Source organism: Passer domesticus, chromosome 1, assembly GCF_036417665.1.
Source record: "Passer domesticus isolate bPasDom1 chromosome 1, bPasDom1.hap1, whole genome shotgun sequence".
In the NCBI taxonomy this organism is placed as follows: Eukaryota; Metazoa; Chordata; class Aves; order Passeriformes; family Passeridae; genus Passer; species Passer domesticus.
This window is the reverse complement of record NC_087474.1, coordinates 145,898,276-145,922,576: the sequence shown is the minus strand read 5'-3', so window position 1 is coordinate 145,922,576 and position 24,301 is coordinate 145,898,276. Positions and strand designations below refer to the sequence as shown.

Here is a 24,301-nt window from a genome sequence, read left to right as displayed (position 1 = left end):
TAGTGAAAGGAGGCTTGTTTTATGCAGAAAAGAGGCATAATGAGGATGGAAAAGAATAAATTAAGAAGAATTAAGACATGATGAAAAGTAATAGGAAGGTTAATTTTAAACACACTTAAAAGTAAAATACAATCATCACATCTGATGTGAGCATCCTATTTCAGTTTTATAAATGGGCTTAAAGATCTGGGAGTGAGGCATGTCAGGACAATCAAAGTTGAGATAGAAATAAATAATAGAATATAGAAATAAACATCGAGTATATATTTTACAAAACTGGATAAGATTGATAGCAGAAGAAAAGGATTCACAGCAGAAGGATGGGTTCACATCACTATGAAATCTATCTCTGTTGAATTCCAGTAGGTTCTTTGAAATGTTAACAAAAAGGATGAACATACAGGAACCATAAAAAACCTAATGTGATCATCATACAAGTGAACAGAAAGAGAATCCAGAAAAACAGAACAGAATTAGCAGAACAGTTTGTACTGATTTATGGTTAGCATGAACAAGAACGACTCTTTGCTGCCAAAACAGTCAGGTGATCAAAGACCACAAGTAGAAAACAGTGTTGCAGAAACATGTGATGAGCATGAAAGATAAGTGAATAAAGTATTCTGAATAGAACTACCATTTAGAGGGAGAAGAATAATTTTGCAAATAAAGGGACATGAACATGGATGACATGGCTGAGGAATACTTTAAGATACTTTAAGAATACTTTAAGAATGTTTTAAGATAGGTGCAAGTGAAAGAAATGAAAGGAGATCACGCTATCAGAAAAGATACTGAAGAAAAATGCAGCATATGAACAAATAATCTTCCATTTCCTTGGTTTTCTCTTAAAGAGAGTATTAAAAACTTAATTAAAAGGAAATACACAAGCAACTCAGAAATGTACAAGTGTGTTAATCAAGGCAGACTCAGTATAATTATCTTATGTTAATGACTATTATTAAAGAACACACTAAACAGGGAGATTAAATGAAAGGTGCAGAGTACTTGGAAGGTGAAAGTGTAGAAATATGTTATTAAACAGTATAATTGAATGGTCAGGAGGAAGAGAAAAAGCCAATAACAATATTGTTGAGTATTGAATGAGTGTAATTATGGGACATTCAAAGGCAAGGGGCATGGACATGATGTAAGAACTTCTTGCATTGTTAGAAGGCAATGAATGTTGAATAAATGGATTAAGAACTGCTGTTACTGATGCTCCCAATAATCCAACAATGAATCAAAGGATGACAAATCAGGAAGAGGATCTGTGTTTTCTGATTTCAAGAAGTATTTATCCATGTAAAATTGATGAGAATTAAACATCTGAATTTTAAAATCTGGTAGAAAACAATGCAACAGAAACTTTGAATCATGCTATCTATTAAGAGAATCTCATGAGTGGTGTTGTTCATCTTCATATTTATTTCAACAAGAATTTTTCTTTTCTAGTCTAACTTCAAGCTTTTCAAAATTCTTTATTGTGTACTTTGAATAAAATCATCCCTTTAATGAAAAACAGTTTGCTAGTAAATTCTGCATGGAATGCTGGTTCTGAAATTGAAATGAAAAAGATCACAGTATATACTACCAGTTATTTCAGCATGAATTTTACCTCTTGAAAATAAATGTCATGTTTTCCACATTTGATCAGACCAGTTAGTTAATGCACGCTGTCTATTTTGATCATACCCAAGTTGGACTGCCAAGGTGAAGAGCATCACAGAATGAATTAACATATGAAAGCAGAGATTAAAGTGCATGTTGTGCACATGGATTGTGTAGGCATGATTTTTTATTTTACAGACTAAAAGAGTAGACCTATCAAAATCAAAATTCACTGTTGGTTCATTTGGGTTTTTTTTTCCATTCTTGGAATTAAAAGTGTATTTTCTGACACGTGCATAGCTGTGCTACATTGTGCTAGTCATCTCTGAGAAACATCCAAGGTATATCATCTTGCAGCATATGAATAATTCTCTTTTGTTACAGTTTGAATATGGAATAAAAGGAGTAATTGGAACTTGTATATATCATGGATGTTTAGATTTCATATCTGTGTATGAATAGGACTAATTACTGGATTGAATATGAAGCATTACAATTCTTAATAAGTAGCATGCTATCTCACAAGACTCTGTTCCTTCATAGTTGTGGCTCTGGGGTTTTTTGGTTGGTGTTTTTTCTTGGGATTTTTTTTTTGCTGTTTTTTTGTTTTGTTTTGTGTTTTTTAAAAACATAATATTGGTAACAGTAGACCTATTGATGAGATTTTCTTTGTAGTTTTACTGATATAACAGAATAGAGAATAGTCCATGTGTAATTGAAAGCTTTCGTGAAATAGGTACAGCAACAAAGGTTCTGAATTTTATAGCAGTATTATGATCTTGAGTCAAATTTATACTGTGTTTTTCATACTTGGTCGGGAGAGGTGGATGAAAAATTAACAGTGTGTGCTATTTAATTTTCAAGTCTCTCTCTAAGTTTTTTTCTCTAACTCTATTGAAGTAGGCCTCAGCAAGAAGTTTCTAGGAAAAGCTAAATTAATAAATAGTGCACACAGCTATATAAAAAGGCTTATTATGGTGATTGTCTTTGGTAAGAAGTGTTAAAGTTCTAGGATATAAATCTTATGAGTAAATAGTTTGATTTTCCAAATGTCTTGTGCAAAACTGTATTCCAAAGTGCTAAATAAAACAGCTGAGCTTAAATAATAAATAATACACATAAAGAGGATTCAAAAATAGTTCAAGTATATGAGGGAGAGGCAGAAAGAGATAAATAAAACAAACTCTTAACAATGATGTTTGTGCAGGCACTGGTATGAGAATGAATTCTCAAAGGCAACTTGCAGTAGAAGGTAAAATTTGCTGTACATGTCAGATGAGGTAAACAAAACCCTAATTACTTTCTAAGAGTATATTCCCTTCTTTTTTTGTCCTATATATCTATGATACACTAATAATTTTATGAAAAAAGCAGTCATACTTCATAAGAAGCACCTTTTCTTACCATTGTAAATATATATGAAAAAGCTGGGATAAAAATATTGTACCTGCCATGCTTCTGTTGTCAAGAAAATACAAATAGCAATACAAAGTGTAAAATCTCAAGAGATTTTTGCTTAGTACTTCAGAGAAAGAGGCCTCTGTACATTTAAATGCTCAACGTGAAGACAAGCTTGTGAATATGCTGTGAAGATGATTTAACGAGCTCAAATATATACATGTGTGTATAATTTAAGAGTTGGCGTGTGGTTTGTTTGTTTGTAGTTTGTTATGAAATGTACATCATGTTGCTGTGAAAGAGCAACTCAGTGCTTTGTGCTTTCTCTCAGATGAAATCCCTCCGCTAGAAGAGGAGGCTTGCTCTGAGCATTCTTGGGGAAGAGAAGATTCAAGGGTGCAAAAGGCAAAGCAGGAAAGCTGATCTAATATTTAAGGGATAAGAAAGCAGAAAGCCTGCAGAGGGGATATAGACCGATATTCAGACTACAAAGCTGGTGGAAAATAAAAAATATTCTAAAGTCCCAAAAGAGTTAAGAGCTGCCACAACTGAGCATTAGAATTTGAAACAAAAATAAGGAAAAGAACCTGCCCTGTCAGTACACAGTGACTTGGGAAAGGCCTTTTTATAATTATTCTTGTTCTCTTATTTTTCTAAGGAAATGGATTTTATATATATAAAGGAAATTTGTTATAGTCCAAGAAAAGTTAGGGTTTGAATGTAGGAGTAATTTCTGACATTTAAGAAGGTTCATTTTAAAAAGGATCTATCAGCAGAACAACTTTTCAGCTTTGATTCACTGTACTGAATTTGGCTGGGATAGTCTTAATTTTCTTTGTGGTAGATCCTATGGTCTTATGTTTTAGATTTGTGACCAAAACAATACTGAACATTTTATCAGTGCCTACACACCATCTAGGCTTCCTCTGCTTCTCATTCTTCTGGGAATGGGCAAGAAGTTGGGAGGGGACACAGAGGGGACATGTTGGGACATCCCCAACCAATAAAAGGGCTATTCTAGCACATACGGCAGCATGCTCAGTGGTGAAAGCTCAGTTAGAAGAAGGAGGAAGGGACTACATTCAGGGTTATGCTGTTTGTCTTCCCATGTAACCATTAGGCCTGATGTAGGCCTTGCTTTCCTGAGGTGGCTGGACACCCTCCTGCCAAAGCAGCCAATGAATTCTTTCATCTGCTTTGCTTGCATGCACAGATTTTGCTGTACCTATTAAGCTGTCTTTGTCTCAACCCACAAATTTTCTCACTGTTACTCTTCTTTCTCTCTTCCATCCCACTAAGGGAATGGAAGGGGTGTGTGAATGTGTTGTGTGACGGAGCACCTCTGGGCCCCTACCTGGTCACTGCAGTGATCATCCACAACAACATCCACATAGGGTCAGCCAAAACATGTCAACAGTTAATATTTACATGAGATAACATAATGATGCAATAGATGGCTATTTCAGATTGAGCCCTTAAGTACAGAGTTTTCATAACCCAGAATTATTGATTAGGAAAAGCTTGTTCATAATAAATAGACTTTCAGTCTTTTCCAGAGCTAAAATACACGGAGAAAAAGCACAAGGTTAATAGGTTTCACCTGTATCAGACCTGTATCCAAAGAGACCTATTTACTCTTCCATTTGACAAAAAACCGGGAATTTATATGAATGCTTTGCTTCATAGGCAAACAAATTTAGTCATAGATGTTGTTATATTTATTTTCAAAGATGCTACCATATGTCTTTAGATAAACAGTATGGAAAACACATTTGTTAGGTAGGTGGGATTGTTTTACATTAAATGGCCAGCATTTGTATAAAAAACATGGGCTGTACCTTTCTAAATGCAATAGTTGCTAAAAAATATTTTGATTTTTTTTCAGAAATCATGAATTCTAGTGATGTATTCTATTAAAGGTTGATATAAAAATGGATTACTAACTTTTTATTTTCCTTGATATTTTTTTAGGATTTATTTATACCTGTGGTGGAACTTTAAAAGGACTCAATGGCACTATAGAAAGCCCTGGCTTCCCATATGGATATCCAAATGGTGCAAACTGTACCTGGGTTATAATAGCAGAAGAAAGAAACAGAATACAGATCGTCTTTCAGTCTTTTGCTCTAGAAGAAGAATATGATTATTTGTCATTATATGATGGGCATCCTCACCCTGCAAACTTTAGGACAAGGTAAAGAATAAATATTATTAAAATCTCACTTGTAGCAATAAATAAAAAAAATCTGATAAAATAGTTAAAGCTAATGTTTTTAAATTATGGATTCTTTCTTAGTCTTTAAGGTGTGCTTATTCTAATTAATCAGGTGTCAAAATGTATATCGTGCTTTAATTCTGGTTAAAGTAATGGCTGAAATTAATCTAGCCCTCATAAAATTGGTCCCAAAGAACATATTTAATTTAAAAGCATATGAACACGGATATATTTAATGTAAAGTGAATATGAGATTGTGGAAGTCTCAGTTTGCATGACCTAGTATCACTGAAACTTTTGTAGTCTTTGCAACAGGGAGCTTTTTATAGAGATCAGGAAAAATTTAATGAAGGTAGACTAGATAATTTTTTTGTGTGTGTGTTTGTATATTTACATCTTCTAACAAAAAGGGTTTACAGAAGTGAAAAAAACCCGTTTGAGATATCAAGAGTGTGATGTGCCACAGAACATATTCTGTCAGAGCCTACTTCAGAGTCTTAGCCCAGATGTTCAGTTCTGGAAGGCTGCAGCTTACGGAATACATAACAATTCTACAATGCCAATAGATATATTACTAATACATTTGCTAGTTACCTTTAATATCATCTGCCTTGACTTCTGTAAGACAATTTGTCATTTACCTAGACTTCTGTAAGGCCTTTGGTATTACCAAACAATATCCTTGTTATTAAAGGGGAGAAATTTGTATTTAATTGAGTGGACTGTTTGATGAATAACACAGTGGCCATGTGGCCATTATCAAAACATTGCATTCAACAGCTTGAAGTCCAATTAGAAATCAACAACAAGAGGTGTCCCTCGGGGGTCTGTATTCAGACAAATACTATTCAATATCTCTGTTAATGATGTGGACAGTGGAAATGAGTGCAGTCTCAGCAAGCTTGCAGATGGCACTGAGGTGAGCAGTGCAGCTGATTTGCTTGAGGGGAGGGATGCTATCCAGAGGGACATCAGCAGTCTGGAGGAGTGGGCCAATGAGGTGAGGCCAAGTGCAGCATCCTGGTCAGTTCTCAGTATCCATACTGACTAATAGATCAATGAGCTCAAAACAGTCTTGCAGAGAAAGACTTGGGGATATTTGTAGATGAAAAATTGGACATGAATCTGTAAAACAGATAAGAACTGGAGCACCTCCCCTACAAAGGTAGGTGGGAAAGCTGGGGCTGTTCACCCTGGAAAAGGGAAGGTTTTGTGGAGACTTGCAACCTCCCAGTATCTGAAGGGGTCTACTGGGAAGTTGGAGAGGGACTCTTCATCAGGAGCTGTAGTGATAGATCAAGGAAGAATGGGTGCTAATGGAAAGAAAGGAAATTCAGGTTAGCTATAACAAAGAAATTTTTTACTGTGAGAATATTTACACTGGAACAGGTTGTGGATGCTGCAGCCCTGGCAGTGTTCAAATACAGTTGGATAAGGCCTTGAGCAACCTGGATTACTGAGAGGTGTGCCTGGGAGGGTTGGAACTAAATGATCTTAAAGGTCCATTCCAACCTCTTGAAATTCTGTGAATCTATAATAAGGCTGGATATGAGGAAGAAATCCTGTATAAAGAATACAGTAAGATTCTGCAACAAGTTGCCGAGAAAAGCCTTGGCTTTGTGTAAGGTGAAAGATGTCCCTTCCCATGACAGTGGGGTTAGAACTAAGTGAGCTTCCAAACCAAACCATTCCATGATTTTATCCTGTGATAAATAATGTAATACCTCTTCCTAATCAGGGAACATCCATACTTTGCATAACACTGCTCAAAGAATAGCGATGTATTTTTATAATATTTTATGGTAAATGTTGATACACTGGTAATGTTTTTTTAAACTATTGCATAACAATCTGGCATCTGATCACTAAAACGTATATGTAACTTGATACTACAATGAAATTAAAAGAGTGAAATTTTACATCTCAAATTTGTGCAGGATATAAGTTCTCTTAAATGGTTAACAGTCAACAGATGCAGAGAGGTGCATCTCTAATTAAATTGTTTTCCTTTGTACGTCTGTGTTTTCATTTCTGTTTCATGAGTGCTTGAATACAATTCTGATATCAGCTGCAGGAAAGCGGGAACCCATAGATAAAAGATTTGAGAGCTGTCTTCCACAAGTTTTTCTCTATTCTATTCACTCCTCAAAAGATAAAAGTGAGATTTTCTCAAATGTTGGAGACTGAAAGGGCCCTCACTGTCAGTCAGAACTTTGGTTGGTAAATCTACTCTAAACTGCAATCTCAAGAAGTATATGAACAATGTTCTGCTCAAATGCAAAGAAAAAACTATGATTCCAGTTAGGAACCAATGGTCCTTACTAAGGTTCAGTTTAAATAAGCATCAGGGAAAATAGATGAAGATAGATAGTTTGCAGGCTAAAAGGAAGATGAAAATAATATCTTGTAAAGGCGGAACTATTTCTCATTATGTCTTGTTCAAGCTGCTGAAATTGTTTATATATATTTGTGTGAACACATACATTTATGTATGTATAAATACATAGATATATAGATAGTTATATATGCATTTATAGATATATGTGCACAAGATTCTTTTGAAACTAAACTAATTCTTTAATGCTGGATCTTTAGAATATGTGGGGTTTTTTTAATATCTTAGAAGAAAGTCAAGGAAACCTGTCATGCTTAAATATTTCAGTACTGTATATTTAGGATGCCATTAGATTCTGGTGAAGAACAGTGTAAAAAGCTAGGTGGAAAAGAATCAGTCAGCACTTAAAAAGGAAACGATAATTAAGGCTCAATATAGGGCTTGAAATAGACTACTTTTGCAAGACTTACAAGATCTTTCCAGAGTGTGGGTGTGGAAGAATAGTACACATTTGTGTGAGTGGAGAATTGGCTGTAAAGTTAGGAAAGCATGACAGTGAAATTACGCAAGCTTTACTAAATCTTTCATAGTGACATTTATTTTCTCATATTGCTGTAGTAATTAATAAGGTTATGTTTCCTTAAGTTTTCTTTTTTACAAATAATTGAAGTTTTACTGGGTACAGTTTCTTGTGGAAACTATCCTTCTAGCATGACAATGTATTTTGGCATTTTAATTAGTGACATTAATGAAAGTATAATCAGATTACACTTTTCACCCTCCCTTTAATTTTGTAACAGGTAAAAATATTTTCAGGGGACTACACATATGTATTTGAAAAAATATATAACTAGACAAGGCTGTTACTTCTGTTTTTTACCTTAATATTCTGGAATAACTGTCAATATGAATGAAATTATTTTGCAGTTCAACTATTTGTGAATCACATCACCTTTGACTCCCTCCTCATCCAGTTTTGTATTCATCCAATTGGTCTTCTCAGAATTAAATAGTATTGAAATTACATTACATGTCTTCAGCAAATGCTCAACAGCTTTTAACTGATTTACCTGGCACTTAAATTGCAGTTAAACAATAATAAGTGGAAAAGAAGCATGTCATATATGACCACTATGGAAAGTGTAGTCAGTATTTCACTTGCATCTTTGTGTTACTGTATGCTTGATTTAGTTTATTTCACATTATAATCTTTGTTTCAAACTATAAATACAGAATAACCACAAACTCTGAACATTATGCATTTTTTTTTTCATAAATAATATTTGTAATCACCTAAAAAAAGTTTGTTTGCAGAAAGAAAGTGTTGCTTCCTGTATTTGAACCAACGTTTTGGCAAAATTTCATAGTTGGGAGTATTTCTGGGTCATGTCACTGTCTATTTTTAGAGCTTTCTTGTTGCCCATCCCAATGCATATTTGTGAACCCTTTCTTCCACATTTATACAGTTATTCCCCTCAAAATAAAAAAAAAAAATTAAAAAATCATGGCTTGATGTTCTGATTGCTTTTAAAAACATTGTTTAGATCTTATTTTGGTAAGTAGCTAATATTTCCAACTCCTGTTCTGGATAAAAGTGTTCCATTTCCAGATTAAAACTCCTCTTCCATTTTTTCCAATTTCCATCTTTCTCATTTTATTTGTGTGGTACAAGAAGAATAATTTCAGCTAAGCTTATAATATGTACTCAATATTCTGAGTGCCCAGCTTGGGAAAAAAGGGTTTTGCTTGCACTAGTGATAAGAAATCCCATGCTTTAATGAAGTTAGCAGAAGGTATGCTTGAACCAATAAAACATCACATAAATCAACTGCTTTGCAAAGCCAGTAGGAGTCATCTGATGATATCTTTTGCATGTTCTGAAAATAGTCTTCAGTGCAACTTGTAAATAATTCATTGTACTAGCCTTATCCTAGGGAGTGGTGGGAGAAGAGCTGCACAAGGCAGGAGCCGAGGAGATCCAGCTCAGGCACAGCCCAGCAGGGGCTGAGCAGGGAGAGCAGAGCTGGGGCTCTGACAGGGTCCAGCACAGCCCCTGCACAGCCTGAGCCAGCTCCGGGGTCCCTCCAGACAGTGCAGCTGGGAGCAGAAGGACACAGGACAGGGGAGAGTCGAGATGCTCAGGCAGGAGGCAGGGATGGGGACACAGCTACAGCAGGATACCTCGGGAGGGTTGAAACAGAGGCCCAGGAACCATGGACAGTGGTGGGTGGCAGTGCCACCAGCTGAGGCTTGTCAGGGCCAGGAAGGGTTAATGGCTTTCTCTGAGTCCTGACTCTACAGAAAAGAATCCAGGAGAAAATTATTTAATACTTGCCTATAAAGCAAAAGGTATGGACCGAACTATATGAATTCTTCATTGTGTACTTTTCTTGTCAGTCCTTGAAAAGTTACATGGAAACCATTCTTAGTTTTGAAGCACACGCTCTGTGACAGTGATATGGTTGCATATGTAGGTGGATGACTGAATGACAATATGAACCCTGAGTATTCTTTGCAATTATTTTACTTTAGAACTTGGATAATATCTTGTTTTCTTCTTTCTTTAAAAGAAATTGCTGAGTGTAAGACATAATATATTGTCAGTAAATATCGAAAAAGCATGTTCATATTTTTCTTTTTTTTTTTAATGAAGGAGTTAGGTGCTTAGAATTAAATTCTAATTTGAAAAGAAGTGTCATACTCAGCAGTAATCTAAAGCTCTTTTTTTTTTCTATAATTAGCTACCCCAACTTGCAGTGTAATATTCAAACAGCTTTAAATATTTGAATAATAATGTGACTATATACCCAAACTCTGTTTGCAGTTCCAAGGAAATATATTTCCAAATTTACTAGTACTTAACCAGTTAATTAATTTCACCAGTAAATTTATTTGTCTCTTAAATATTCATGACAAAATTAACATTGCATTGAAATCAATGAAATAAATTCAAATCTATTTTAGACAGAGAAATGAAATGCATCCCTTCTGCAATTGTACTTGGCTAAGTTGAAGATTTATTCCAGTATATTTCTGTCTCTGTATGTTGGCTAAAATAATCTTTCATATGTTTATACTCAGAAAGCTATTTTTAGTAGCTGAAACTATATATTTTATAAAGTTAAAAATATAATTATTTAGAAAATTATTAGCCTACCATAATATTGTGGTAAAAATCATAATAAAATTCCATCATGTGTGTCTTCATAAGGACAGACATGGTACAGAAGTTTAGCAAGCTCTGCTGTTAGAAAAATCGTATCATCATTTTTGATTCATTTGTTTGCATAAGTGAAAAAAAAAACCCTATGAATATGTTTATTTTAAAAAAAATAATTGTAAGTGAAGTTGTGATAAACTACCAAAAATGGAGTTTTTGATCACTGAATAAATATATATATTTTTTTCCCATGTATTGAGAGCTGCAAGATCAGCATGTATCTGCAGAGATATTTTTAAATGTTGATAACATCACTGTGTCCAAAGATTTAATTATATTAAAATCTTTTCTCTTGTGACTAGTGGTTAATTTTCTCTTAGGATCTTTAATGGAAGGAAGCTTTAAATATAGTGTTTAAAAGGGGAGTTAATACTCATAGTTTTTAATCTCTTGTATTTAAGCAAGATAAATCATCCTTTCATCTACACTCCCTGCTGAGGCCACCAAGAATTAAATGTACAGGTTACCTGATCAGTCCTGCTGAGCTGAATAGGAGAAATTAACTGAAATTACTGGAGACATCTGTTACCTTTCCTCTGCTGGCGAATTGCTTTCCTAAAACATCTGACTCCCTGATTATGCCTACATTTTTAACATTTACTCCCCTTTCAGAGAAAATATTTTCAGTAGAATAATAAGTAGATCTTTAAAATTTCAGCATTCTTCTAGTGTTAAATATAATTTGGTATTGGCTCCTCACTCAAGTAATTCCAAAGGTTGGAATTTGGTACTTAACCAACAGACTCATATTGACTGTAAAATTAAGATTAGGAAATTAAGTTTAATTTCTTTGGTCCAACTTCGGTAAAAGCAATGAAGAAAAATGACTGCAAAATATGTAAAATTACAATTAATTATTGATATTAATTCATATTAAATACTGTTACAATTGTAGGTAGATGAATTGTCTGTTTACTTGACTGCGGGGCAAGGCTATGGTAACTAAGAAGGGGATGGAAAACGATCAAAGATGCCAGAAGTCAAACTGGCTTGTCTGACCATGCATAGGAGTTAGACCTGTCTCAGTGCTCCACGGGACCACACACAGAGCAAAGGGCTTTCCCCACATGGGGAGGGACACCCATATGGGTGACCTGAGCATTCCACCAGTGCCTGCTCCTGGCCTGAAAACCTTCTCAGATATCTCTTTCTCCATAATGAATGTGCCAGGCATTACTGACAACATGAGCAAACACTGTGTTTAGCTCAAAAACAATCACAAATCTAAAGTATATTTCCTCTGAATAATTTACTACTTTATTATTATTATTATTATTATTAATGATAATAATAATAATAATAGTATTTGAAATAATAGAATTATCCATCCTTTTCGCTACATCTAAATTTTAATTGAAAACCATTCAGGACATCGGATAAATAGAACCAAATCAAAACAAAATCACCAACAAAATCCAAAGTGAAATCAAGAATACTTTCCTAATTTCATGTTCTTACTTAAAAAAATAAACAGCACTGAATTAAATGCTTACAATGCCCAATTTTAAGACGCAAAAAATATATTTTTGGAAGACTAAATTTTGCCTTCAAAACTTTATATTTTTAAAGTGAAAGAATTACAATTTACATCCTTATATGCTAAATTGTCAAATTTATCTTACAAAACTTTGATGAAGAAAGGCTAGTAAAAGAATGTGTTGTCACTAGCAAAAGCTTCCAGTGTCCTAATTTAATAATTCTGCTTGCTTTTGGATTTCTTATTCTGACACATATGTGCTCCTCCTTTCAGTAAATATCAGTCTGTGTCAAGCAGGCAGCTATTAAATTATTTTCTTAACATTGTTCTGTCAACTGGTACCCCCCTGGTAGCTCCAGTAAGTGTTTTTTTCTGACCCTGACCCTTTCCTTCTCCTGGTCATCAGATATTTTTCCATATTTCTTTATGAACATTTATATGTATTTTCAATCCTTTACTATCTCCCAGCCAAACTCCTTACCTTATGATTTTTTTTTTTAAATTATTAGACTATTATGCATTTCTATATATTCACTATATATTATTATTGGAGCAAGTGTTCCATTCTTTCTCATACTCATTCTCATCAAAAGCAGAAGTCAAAAAAAGGTCCACATTTTTGCCTTGCTTTTCCCTCCTTCTTCCTGCATTTCTGTTATGTTAGGGTTTCCATTTCTAGAATTTCCTGACTTTAACACTTGTTTTACTAGCTCTGTCTTTTCCCACTTCTTCTCCCTTTAGGTGATCTACAGTACTACAAGATGTAGTGCAGGGTGCCCAGAGGTAGAGCCAATGTCTTGTCTGGGCCAAATACCATGAGAGTGTGTTGATTCTTTTTCCTGAATCCAAATTTTGTTGTATGCAGATCAATTTTAGTTCTTGTATGTGTACCATTTTTTGTCTTATTTCTCATATAGTTTGTTCTAATATAAGTTGTTTCTCATATGAACAATTCCCTCTTAAACCCTTATATAAAGACCCTTTCTGAGTATTTTATCAGTTCATTTAGATTATTGTAATTTTAAATAGCAGATGGAGGATATAACTCCAAGTTAATTCTGTACTTTACATCTACTAATATAACAGCTGCTCGAGTTAGCAGACTACTAATAAAATAAAGAAAAAATGTCAGCTCTGTGAGGTTCTGGATTAAATCTGTCAAAGACTAGCTCTCTTTGACTGTTTTGTTATTAGGGCTTTAAGACATGTCAGAGTGGAATATTTCCAGTCTTCATTCATCACTAACGTTGACAATTGAAATTTACAGAATTTTCTTTTTCACTCTCCTGTTTACGTCTTTTCAGATACTGATGAAGATCAGGACTTGTTGTCAGGGAGACAATGAATCATTGTACCTCAAAAAGTTTCCAGTATTGTACTGTACCTCAAAAAGTTTCCATTATCAATCGTAGTTCTGATTTTTTTTCAATTCAATCTTTTTATTATGCCCTAAGAATACACATTTTTCTTCTTTCATCACAGTTCACTTCTGTCCAAATTTTCAACCAGAGAAGATCCTGTCAGCTGATTAGGATCAAATTAGGGAATCTCTACTTTGGAAACAACTTCAAGTCTCTTATCACAGTGATTTTTATTTCAGCTGCTCCATAATTCTTTAGATTTCTCCATTATTTTTCTGGAAAGAGAAGAGAGAAAGGAATTTCATTTGAGAATTTAGGAACTAGTGAACAAAACCAACCGGATTATACTCTCCTTTAACAAAGAAAGAGAAAATAAAAAAGGTGTAAATCCTAGACAAAGACCAATGATTAGGTAAGGATACTGAAAGCAGAAGGAACAAATACTAAAGGAGTTGAAGGAGAGAACAAAGGACATTAAAAAAGGAAAGAAGGAACCAGCAACAAAAGTGGAAAACTATGAGATAGGTAACAAAACTAAATGACTCTTACTAGGAAAATTTTAACTGCACCAACAACCAACATAAATCCTGCAAAATAAATAAATACTGTGTGAAGAGAAGATATTTGGAATCTTGAACTGAAAATTGGTAGGGACACAACAATAAATACAGCAAAAATTGTAGATTAGAAAAACAGATAATTGAAAGAAATGTAACAGAATTAAATATCTGTATTGCTAAACAGATATTCAGCTCTGAGGTGGATTCTGAATAGACAAAACATTTAAACAGAGGAGTTTATTTAATCTGAAAATTTTGCTTTATGAAAAAATACATTGAAGCAGTAAAATTTTTGGTACTGTACTTATAAATGCAAAGCTGAAAGAATGTATCAATTGCTCTATATTCTTAGGAATATTTTTATATGATGTTAAAATTCTAGACACTGATAAACAGAGAAAGGTAGATAATTAAAATTGATACAAGGATGTGCTTGTCTGGACAACATGCCACTTGTCACTTGAATTTATGCTTACGTTGTGCAAAGAAGCCATGGTTTTTGCAGGTTTGGAAAAAATAGTTGGCTAGAAAGGAAATTTAAAGTTAAGTGGTAAGGATTTCAAAACCAAACCAAGCCAAACTAAATGAAACCCAAGCAACCAACTAAAACTTTGGCTATATTTGAAAGTGGAGGTAACTTTCTAGTAACTAACCTTAGAAGAGACTTTCCCATTATCAGCTTTCCATAAGATATCTTTCTCTGCACTGGATGGCCAGCTTTGAATTGGCTGATAGATATCGGACTAGATTGTTTACTTCTCACAGAATGCAAGAAAAACCTCTTTTACAGCCTCTGAGATTTATCTGTCTTCGGATAAACTGGTAGCCAATTTAAACTGCTAACCACCTATATTTGAAGAGTGCACTTGCCAGTTTTATAGTGAGATGAGTATGGTAATTTCTGAGAAACAAAAATTTTACTTATTCACTTTTCTTTGTGTTGTTAAATTGCTTCATGGCATTTGAAAGAACCGAGGAAGAAAAGCTGACTTTTGTTGTGGAGGTAATTTATACATTGTAACACAGCGTGCCAGCGCCCCCTGTGGCCGTTAGTTTTTAATCTATGTTTCAGTTATAGAAAGGAAAAGAATGATCACAATAATAGTCTTGTCCCAGAAAGTTATAGGGAACTGGGAAAGTATCATTCTATTACAGGGTTGTCTAACTGTTAGACCTGTTTAGTTGACAGAAAGGTAACTCTTAAACCAGCTGTTTAATTCACCTTGTGTTGTTGCAGTTAGCAGTATCAATAAATATACCTTATAAAGTTGATAATTGAATCAGAACATATCTGGAGCAAACATATATTGTTACTAAACTAAACTCTGAACAATTGGTTCCTGTATGAATATACTATTTCTATTATCATTGAAGAAAGGCATGATCCTTCTCTTCTAACTGGTATGTCTGAAGAAAGCCAAAAGAATCTTTTGAGGTTTTGTACAAATATGTTTGTTTGTATGTATTTACATATACACTAATTAGAAAGAACATCAGGCATATGGTTTTACCTGGAGTACTTTTCTCTCTGTCTCTGTAATACGTGCACATGTAATTAGCAATATGCTGCTAGGCTTTCAGCTTTGGGTATATTGAAAGTTGGAATTGCATTCAACATGATTCGACAATTTTATGTAGAGGTTTTAAACCTTTCCTCTTCCCCTATGCTTTGGGTGAAGTAGATTTAATCTTTCTGTATCTCAGGTTTTCTTGATGGTTGTCTAGGGAAATTAAGTCTTGTTTGTTTGGATTTTTTCCCAGTCTGTTATTGGATATAGGATTTTTTCTAAACATTTTGTTGTATAGAACTGCACTAAGTTATTGATCAATATGTGTAACACCAGGTTTCATTATTATGCTAATGTGTTCTAGATATATGTGAAAGTGGCTCTTAACACTGTTTTATGAAGTGCAGCTGTAACAAATATTTTAGCTGATAGTAAGTTATGAAGAAGTCAAATCAAAAACATGAGTTACTTTATAAAAAAATTATAAACTTCACAGCACAAACACATTTATCTATTGTGCTTTATGTTTGGTTGGGGCTCTTTAGTAACAAATATGTTTTCTTAAAGTCTCTTTTTAGATTGCTATTTAGAGTAGTGCTCAGTTATTCTTGATATTGAATTAAAGGGTAAAATTGCAAGAAATGTTCAAAGCAAGACCAGCTTTGAATGTCCTAAAAACCCTATTCACTTTATTCCTTGTTAAATGGGTTGTTTAAAGGATAATTTTGAAGTGATTTCTCACTTTGTATTCGGTGAAGCAGTGGTTTGAAGAAGTTATATTTAGCATTTTTATAAAGAATCCATAAAATGCAAGAAAAATGGAAAAGTTTTAAACTTTCTATGTGTAGGCTTTTCATTGTCTTTGTCTGTCACAGTACTAAAAAGTAACAACTCTAACTATTTTGGTATGAAATGTGGGTAGCCAACTCATCTTCTTTTTTTGTGAGATATCCTGTTTGCAGTAACAATTGTTGCCTTTTTAAAGTCTTGTTTACTCCACTATCTGATTCTGTTAATGTCAGTAAACATGGCTCTGATATGGAACCAAGATAATAAAGATAACCTGTCCTTTGAGGACTACAAAATAGATCAGCTAAGTGGACTCATATTTCTATTGTAACTTTCTTTTTATCTAAACCCATTTATTAAAAGGCAAATGCTTGTTGGAGACCTGTCAGTCCAATAACTATTTACAGATGTGCATTTTATATGCCTGTAGCTATTATACAATCCTAAATACAAAGACAAACACTAGTTGCATTTTCTTATCCTATTTCAGCAAAAGTAACAGAGTCTTTTAAAATCTCTTCTGAAATCATTATGGTATTTCCTTGTTCATTTTGGAAGTATTTCTTCTGTGTTCAATCAGTTATTAGAAGATTATGAAAAATAGAGGTTAAAATAAGGTACCTGACACTGTTATATTTATTATGTTAATGTATTAAAATATTCTGTTATTTTTTATGTTCTCCAAGTCCAAATTTTAATTTATATTTTTGTCCCTTGGAAGTGGGAGCTTATCTTCTATTTTAAACTCAAGTATCCTTTTCTTAAAAAAATGCTTTTAATTTTCCTGCTAGAAGTTTTTCTATGGTTTTTCATATGTAGTAACCAATATAGAATTAATAATTTACCTTCTATGAGACTGAAAATTGCATGATCTTTTCATTTATATTTATATAGAATATAAATTATACTTATAAAATAGATACTTTAAATCCTTTATTTCACTGCATTTGTAAAGATCATTATGGGGTCACATTTCTGGTTTGATGGGATAAAAAGCACCTGAAGTGCTACAACCATTTTTCTTAGATCTGTCTTTTCCAGAATTTTAGATGTGTAAATGTAAAATATTTGCCATTACTACCTCATTTTCTTTTCTTCTAATTTGTATGTAATTTGATTTTCGTCTGTTTTGTTGCTTTTTAACACACCCAAACCCCAAGGGCATTTCAGAGAAATTCAGAGCTTAATTTCTCACGGCATTGGTCAAAAAGAAAGACTTTATTCATACTTATTTCCTCACTGCAGTGGATTCAGGCTCTGCCTTGAAGCACCATATGCTCCAGGTCTCTGAGTGTAAAGATAGACATACAGAGTGCTGGAGCAGAGACACCTTTACCTAGCACCCTCTCTTCCCTTTCTTGCTCTTTCTGGCATACTCTCCTTATATGTTCTTCTTTAGAGTGAACAGGGTCCTGTGAGAAAAGTAAGGTGTTTCTGACTCAGTGAAAGTTTTCTGGAAGAAAATGAATGAAATGAAATCTATGGAGCTTTTGGTTTGCTTGGTTGTTTTTTTTTTTTAGCTATCACAGATAATTTAGCTGATTGAATTGGTTGGTTTTATTCTATTCGTTGTCATTACTTGGTTTTAAAAAACTGAATTTTTCATATTAAAAGCATGAAATATAAATATATATGCATATAGTTGGTCCTCTTTTACATGGCCTGCTACTACAAATGTATCTCTATACTGGAACAGATATAAAGAGTGTGGTGATAATGTCACAAGCCTTTTGCTCATGGATAAATTCCAAAGTGATACAGAATATTTAGTATAAGCTGAAGCTGTTCTGGAAGTTCCTGGCACCTACAATGGTGAGAAGCAAAATATGGCATCTCTCCTTTCCATATTGTGCTATTTTCACACATTAAGGCAAAGTTACAAAAGATAGTCCAACTCATCTAAGAGCTTGTTGTCACTCACAGAAGCAAATCCATCTCCTCTGTTCCTCTGACTTTGGCTGTGTGATCCTTCTCTTTTTCCATTGGCTCTGGCACTCATCAGGCATACCACTTTGAGGATATACTTCCCTTTTCTAAATGAATTGACTCAGGTTTATTTTTAAAGCAATAGTTCTTCATCAGGGTGGTTAAATAAATTCAGAGAGAAGGGTGCAAATGACTAGAACCAGTGTTAAAATTCTGGGAAAATTGGAAGGAGCAAGTTCCTCTCCTTTGATGCTTTGAAAACTCCAAGATCTGCTAAAATGTACCATAGATCTTCACCCAACTTTAAGATGAGGACAGTAAACTATATTGTCACAATGTTCCGGATGCTCAATGTTAAAAATATGTACTGCTTGCTTAATTTTTTCTTCTTTAATTCTAGTTACATTAAGGACCTAGCATGCTTTCAAATTCTCAAAATTCTTGATGTGTTTTGTTCTTAACAGTATTTCTCACCAAGAAGTCAGCAAGTCCACATCCTACAGATTTTTAAAGACTATTTGTATGGTACTGCAATATCTGATTCTTCTTACTTATCATTTGAAGCTATTCTTGTTAATTTTGTGTCTTAAAACAAATAGAATCCTTTAGAAAAGATAACAAATAGAATCCTTTAGAAAAGATAATTCTTTATAAAATATGTTTCATTTCTGACAATAGAAAAAAAGTGGAGAGCTGTATAATAAAAGTTTTACACTGATAACGGATGATGGCAGGTTTTAGAAACACGATTTGTACAGAATGTAATAATCATACCAGAACCTGATGAGTACTTTATTGTTTAGTTCAAAGCAGCTGTTCAATTAACAATGTTCAGCCTTGACCTATGATCATTATTTTAAAATAATAGATTGCATGAACAGTTTTGCATTTTGACAGGGAAAAAATTATCATTTGACAAAAAGTAAATTAGTTCATAAATCATATGTCAATTTGTTAATGACTTGTTGAACAAAGCATATTTTTATTATTATTTTCAATGAGAGTGAAACTTGAATCTAGTTGACCACTTCTGCTCATTCAATTTTGTTTTTCTTTATAGACTATTAAATTCTGTTTATTTATTTTAAACCAATTGAAAAGATGTATAAAAATTGTAGGAGTTACTTCTATTAATATTTTAATTGGAATACTCTTAAGGAAGTCTTTAAATTTCCCACTTTCTTTCTGATTCAATGGCTTAATAACTGTTTCTCTCGAAAGAAATTTGAAAGACCAAAGATAAGCTAAATTTTACCAGGATGTTGCGGTCCAATCTTGCAGTACTTTCAACTGGAACTCAACACCTTTATTAACTTCTCAACATATACACATGAATGCCCACAAGCACATCCAAAAACATAAACCCTAAAGGGAATTGAACTTAATTGTCTATTACTCAGTAGATAAATGTTATCCTTTTCTAACACACTCCTGAGATTTAAAAGATGTTTGTTCTGAATTGGTGCATTAGAAAGAACATTAGAGGTTGTACTGGGTTGACTTTGGCTGGCCGCCAGATGCCCATCAACCATTCCATCACTCCCCCTCAACAGCAGGACAGCAAGAGAAAATAAGATTAAAAAATTCCTGGGTCAAGACAGAGACTAGGATATCTTATCTTTATGCCATAACCCAATGTACACATGAATTTTACACATTAGAGATCCTCAGTTTAATTCACTGCCTAAAAATTGATTGATTTCTTGAATTATGGGATTTTCATATCCCATGAATTGTTTTAGCAATTCTATCAGTGATATATTGCTGAACTCTGAATTTACTTATTAGTTATATGTCCAATCCCTTTCTGAATGCTTTTAAACCTTTGGATTAATTGAACAACTAGTTCAACAAAGTAATTGAATTTCATCTTACCACTTTTAGTTTGACAATTTTCAGTTTAATTAACAAGTCTGCCTATATAACAAGTGACTGGTTGATCACCATCATGGTGATTGTGTGATCCAAGTCATCAGAATTCTTTGGAGTTTATTTGATCCTCACTTCAATTAGCTACTAATATTTGCAGATTTTTGCCCCCTGTGATTCTTTGAACTTGCTATTACGATATGGTCTTTTCTGCTCACAGCTCAAAAAGGCATGATTGCATAGGTGGGTGCATAAAACATGGATGTGAGAAAAGGCCAATGCATGGAAGAGCTAATGGGAGATTAGTTTTACTCTGGCACTTGGAATATTCATCAGAAAGATATAATCATGGAAATATTGTTGATGCTATCCATCACATTAGATACACAACTCTCAAATCTTCAGAAACTTAAATTCATATATAAGATGTAAACTGTTATTTTGCTTTAAGAAATATTGTGGTGTACTAATCTTAAAATATTGTCTTTTGAAAAAAATGTAAAACTTCTTTTCTTTTCATTCTACAAAAGCATTTCTTTTCTATCTAGAAAATGAAAAAAAAATTAGAAATAACTCAGAAAACCCACCCCAAACATATAGTATAAACTAAGGAAACTAGGATGCTTTTGTGTGCAAGTAGAATCATAGAATCATTGTGTTCCTTGGGTCCTGTCACTGGTCACTACAGAGAGTGACCAGTGTCTGCCCCTCCTCTCCCTCTCATGAGGAAATTGTAGACTGTGAGGAGGTCTCCCCTTGGTCTCCTCTTCTCCAGGCTGAACAGACCGAGTGACCTCAGTCTCTCCCCATATGGCTTCTCTGCAAGGCCCTTCAATATCTTTGCTTCCCTCCTTTCTTCTATTGTGGTCCCCAAAACTGCACGTGCTACTCCAGCTGAGGCCACACCAGTGAAGAATAATGTGCGACAATTGACTCCCTCAGCTGGCAATTAATGTAGTATGAGATGTACTTTGTATATCCATTTGATGTAGAAATACTCTTGTAAAATTTATATAATAAATAAATAGTGGTAGTACTAACAAAGATTTGAGGGTTTTTTTCCTCCCCTCAGTTAGAGGTTCCAGAGATGCCTTACTGTGATCTTTCAGTACTCAAGGGAGGCTTTTAGGAAAGACAGGAACACACTCTCAGTAGGGCCTGTGGTGAAAGGTTAATGGTTTCATACTAAAAGTGGTTAGATTCAGACTAGTTATAATGAAGAAATTTTTTATAGTAGGGTGATGAAACGGTGGGCCAGATTGTCCAGAGAAGTGGTAGATGTCTCATCCCTGGAAATATTCAGGGTAAGGTTGGATGGGGCTCTGAGCAGTATCCTCTAGTTGAATATGTCCATGGTTATCGCAAAGGTCTAGATGACCCTTGAAGGTGCCTTACAACCCAAAGGTTTCTATGCTCCTATGACTTTATTTATCATAAGGACTGTGAGAAATAACTCTCTACAGAGATTAGGGCTTTTAAAACAAGCCTGAATCCTGGTATCCAATTCATTGTACCTGTTCAATCACTGGAAGAGCAGCACTTTTGGACTTTGGTATGTGCTGTCAGACTAAGCATGTTAGAATTTCAAGGTTCTCTCTCCTGTGGTATTTGTGATCACTTAGGTCTGTTACTTAGATCAGGGGACAGAGGCTATTATCACACAGAATAATTTGAATCTGATATAGTGTGTCTCTTGAACAGTTAAGGACTGGATCTGACTGCCCAGAAGGCTGAGACACCTCCTTCCTTGCAGATTTTCAGGACTTAACAGTATAAAGCCTTGAACAACCTGTTTTGACCTCAGACCTACCCTTGCTTTGTTTGATATCCTCTTATCTACTACTGTGAAATGAATATTTTTTTATATCCAAGCAATCCTTTTACAGTAAGTTTCACATATATTTTTCATATTTTCAATATGAAACTTTTCTATTTATTTATTTGGGATGATTAATGTCATTTTGGTAATGTGCAAGGGAAAACATAACAGGAATGAAAAAAAATCTCCTTTCTTTTATGGCATTCATGCTACTTTACAATGGATATGGAGACAGTAAAAAAATGTTAAAATCATTAGAGCTGCATCTCAAGCCCTAGGCTGTGGAATTTGATATAGAAATCCAACAGAATGAGAAGTACTTCAAATTGAATTATCTGTATGCATTTGTGTATGGAATATGGATTTCTGAGAAGGAGGAAAAACACAGGTAAATATGTTAGGGACCACTTTAAAAGTTTTGTTCAAAAGCAAAGATATTTGCAGCTAATAGTGGTAGGTGACTTTAAAATAATTTATTTGGTTACTCTTTCATATACTTAAAAGCATTGTTGATATTTAAATAATATATTTAATGACATAGAAGATATTTTGTTTCATCATTTTTCAGTAGTGAAATACATAACTTAGTTTTTAAAAGCATGTTACATGGCTTTTCTTAGCTTTTCTGTTGACTACCATTTTTGGATGACTGCTATTGCTCCTTAAATAGTTCTCAGAGCTTTTGAAACATTCTGCTGGTAGATGCTCAGTTTGCTGTTTAGAGATCAGAGATGCTGTTGTGGTTTAACCCCAGCTGGCAGCTAAGCACCACATAGATACTCTCTCACTCCCTTACCAGAGGAAGATAAATGGAAGAGTAAAAGTGATAGAACTCATAGGCTAAGACAAAGGCAGTTTATTAGGGAATTCCAAAGCCACATACGCAAGCAGAGCAAAGCAAGGAATTAGTTCACCCCCAGGCAGGCAGGCATTCAGCCACCCCCGGGAGAGCGGGATCCCATGAGAAGTAATGGTGACTTGGGAAGAAAAATGCCATCATTCCAAGCATCTCTCCTTCCTTCTTTCCCAGCTTCATATGATGAACAAGACACCATGTGGTATGGGATATCCCTCGGGTCGTTTGGGGTCAGCTATCCCGGCTGCGTTTCCTCCCAGCTTCCCATTCACCCCCAGCCCGCTCGCCAGCGTGGCAGTGCGGGAAGCAGCAAAGGCACTGCCCAGCAGGAACAGAAACATCCCTGTACTATCACACTGTTTTCAGCACAAACACAAAACATAGCCCATGTTAATCAGTGTGAAGAGAATTAACTCTCCCCCAGTCAAAATCAGTACGGATGCTTACATGTCTGATACATTATTATGGAAGTGACACAGAAAAAAAAGATCACACAACAGACTGAAAGAGAAAGAGATGCTAGATTTTACATTCCTATGAATATAGGGCAACAAAAAAATTAACAACCAAAATATGGGATGTCAAATTTGATACATTCAACATTTTAAATCCATACTTTGTTAAGTAATCATATATTTTCTTTGATATCTTGGTATTAAAATAAAAAAAATTGCCATGACGTAGAAATAAGGGGATATGGTCCTCAGAACCAAATACTTGATGAGTATTAGATGAAAACAAAATTGTATCTTGAAAAAAATACTGAAGAATGCTGTTATTTTAATTGAATAGATGCTGGCCACAGCAAAAGCAGCAACAAATTGGGTAAGAAGATCATGATTCTATCTTAGAGAATGCAAATAAGCAAACCCTTCTGTTGAGGGCTTTCTTCTTTTTTTTTTTTTTTTTTTTTTTTTTTTTTTTTTTTTTTTTTTTAAATAATAATTAGAGCTAGTGGGAAAATGTTAAACAAGTATCTGGCAGGCAAAAGATCTCACTAAATTTGAAATTGAATCAGCGTAGCATCAGGCTAGTCAGATGTTAAATCTAATCATCTGCTACTTAGAAAATTAATAGAAGTTTGTATGAATACAAAATCACACAGACAGGACTCCAGCAGCTAATAATGGATTCATCAGTATGTGGTCCAACAAAACCAAGCCCCAACAGTACCTAACTAAATTCAAGATGTATTTATTTGCTAAGTATTGACTGGTACTGTCTGCATAAATAACTGATAGCAAGTTACTGGACATATCAGCAAATAAAATGACTGGTAGAAGGATTTTAGCTAGCTTAATGGGAAAAATCCACTGGTGATGAAGCTTCAATTGTATATTTCCTGTGGATTTTAGAATAA

The 24,301-nt window shown here is 34.2% G+C and overlaps 1 protein-coding gene across 4 annotated transcripts in view; it reads left to right on the top strand.

The window, feature by feature from the left end:
* Positions 1-24,301, top strand: part of CSMD3 (CUB and Sushi multiple domains 3) — a 589,442-nt gene that overhangs the window by 74,722 nt on the left and 490,419 nt on the right. For all 4 annotated transcript variants that reach the window (XM_064395032.1, XM_064395025.1, XM_064395049.1 and 1 more), the window contains exon 2: positions 4,978-5,200. In XM_064395032.1, coding sequence (XP_064251102.1) covers positions 4,978-5,200 — 223 coding nt within the window. The remainder of the gene's footprint in view (positions 1-4,977; positions 5,201-24,301) is intronic.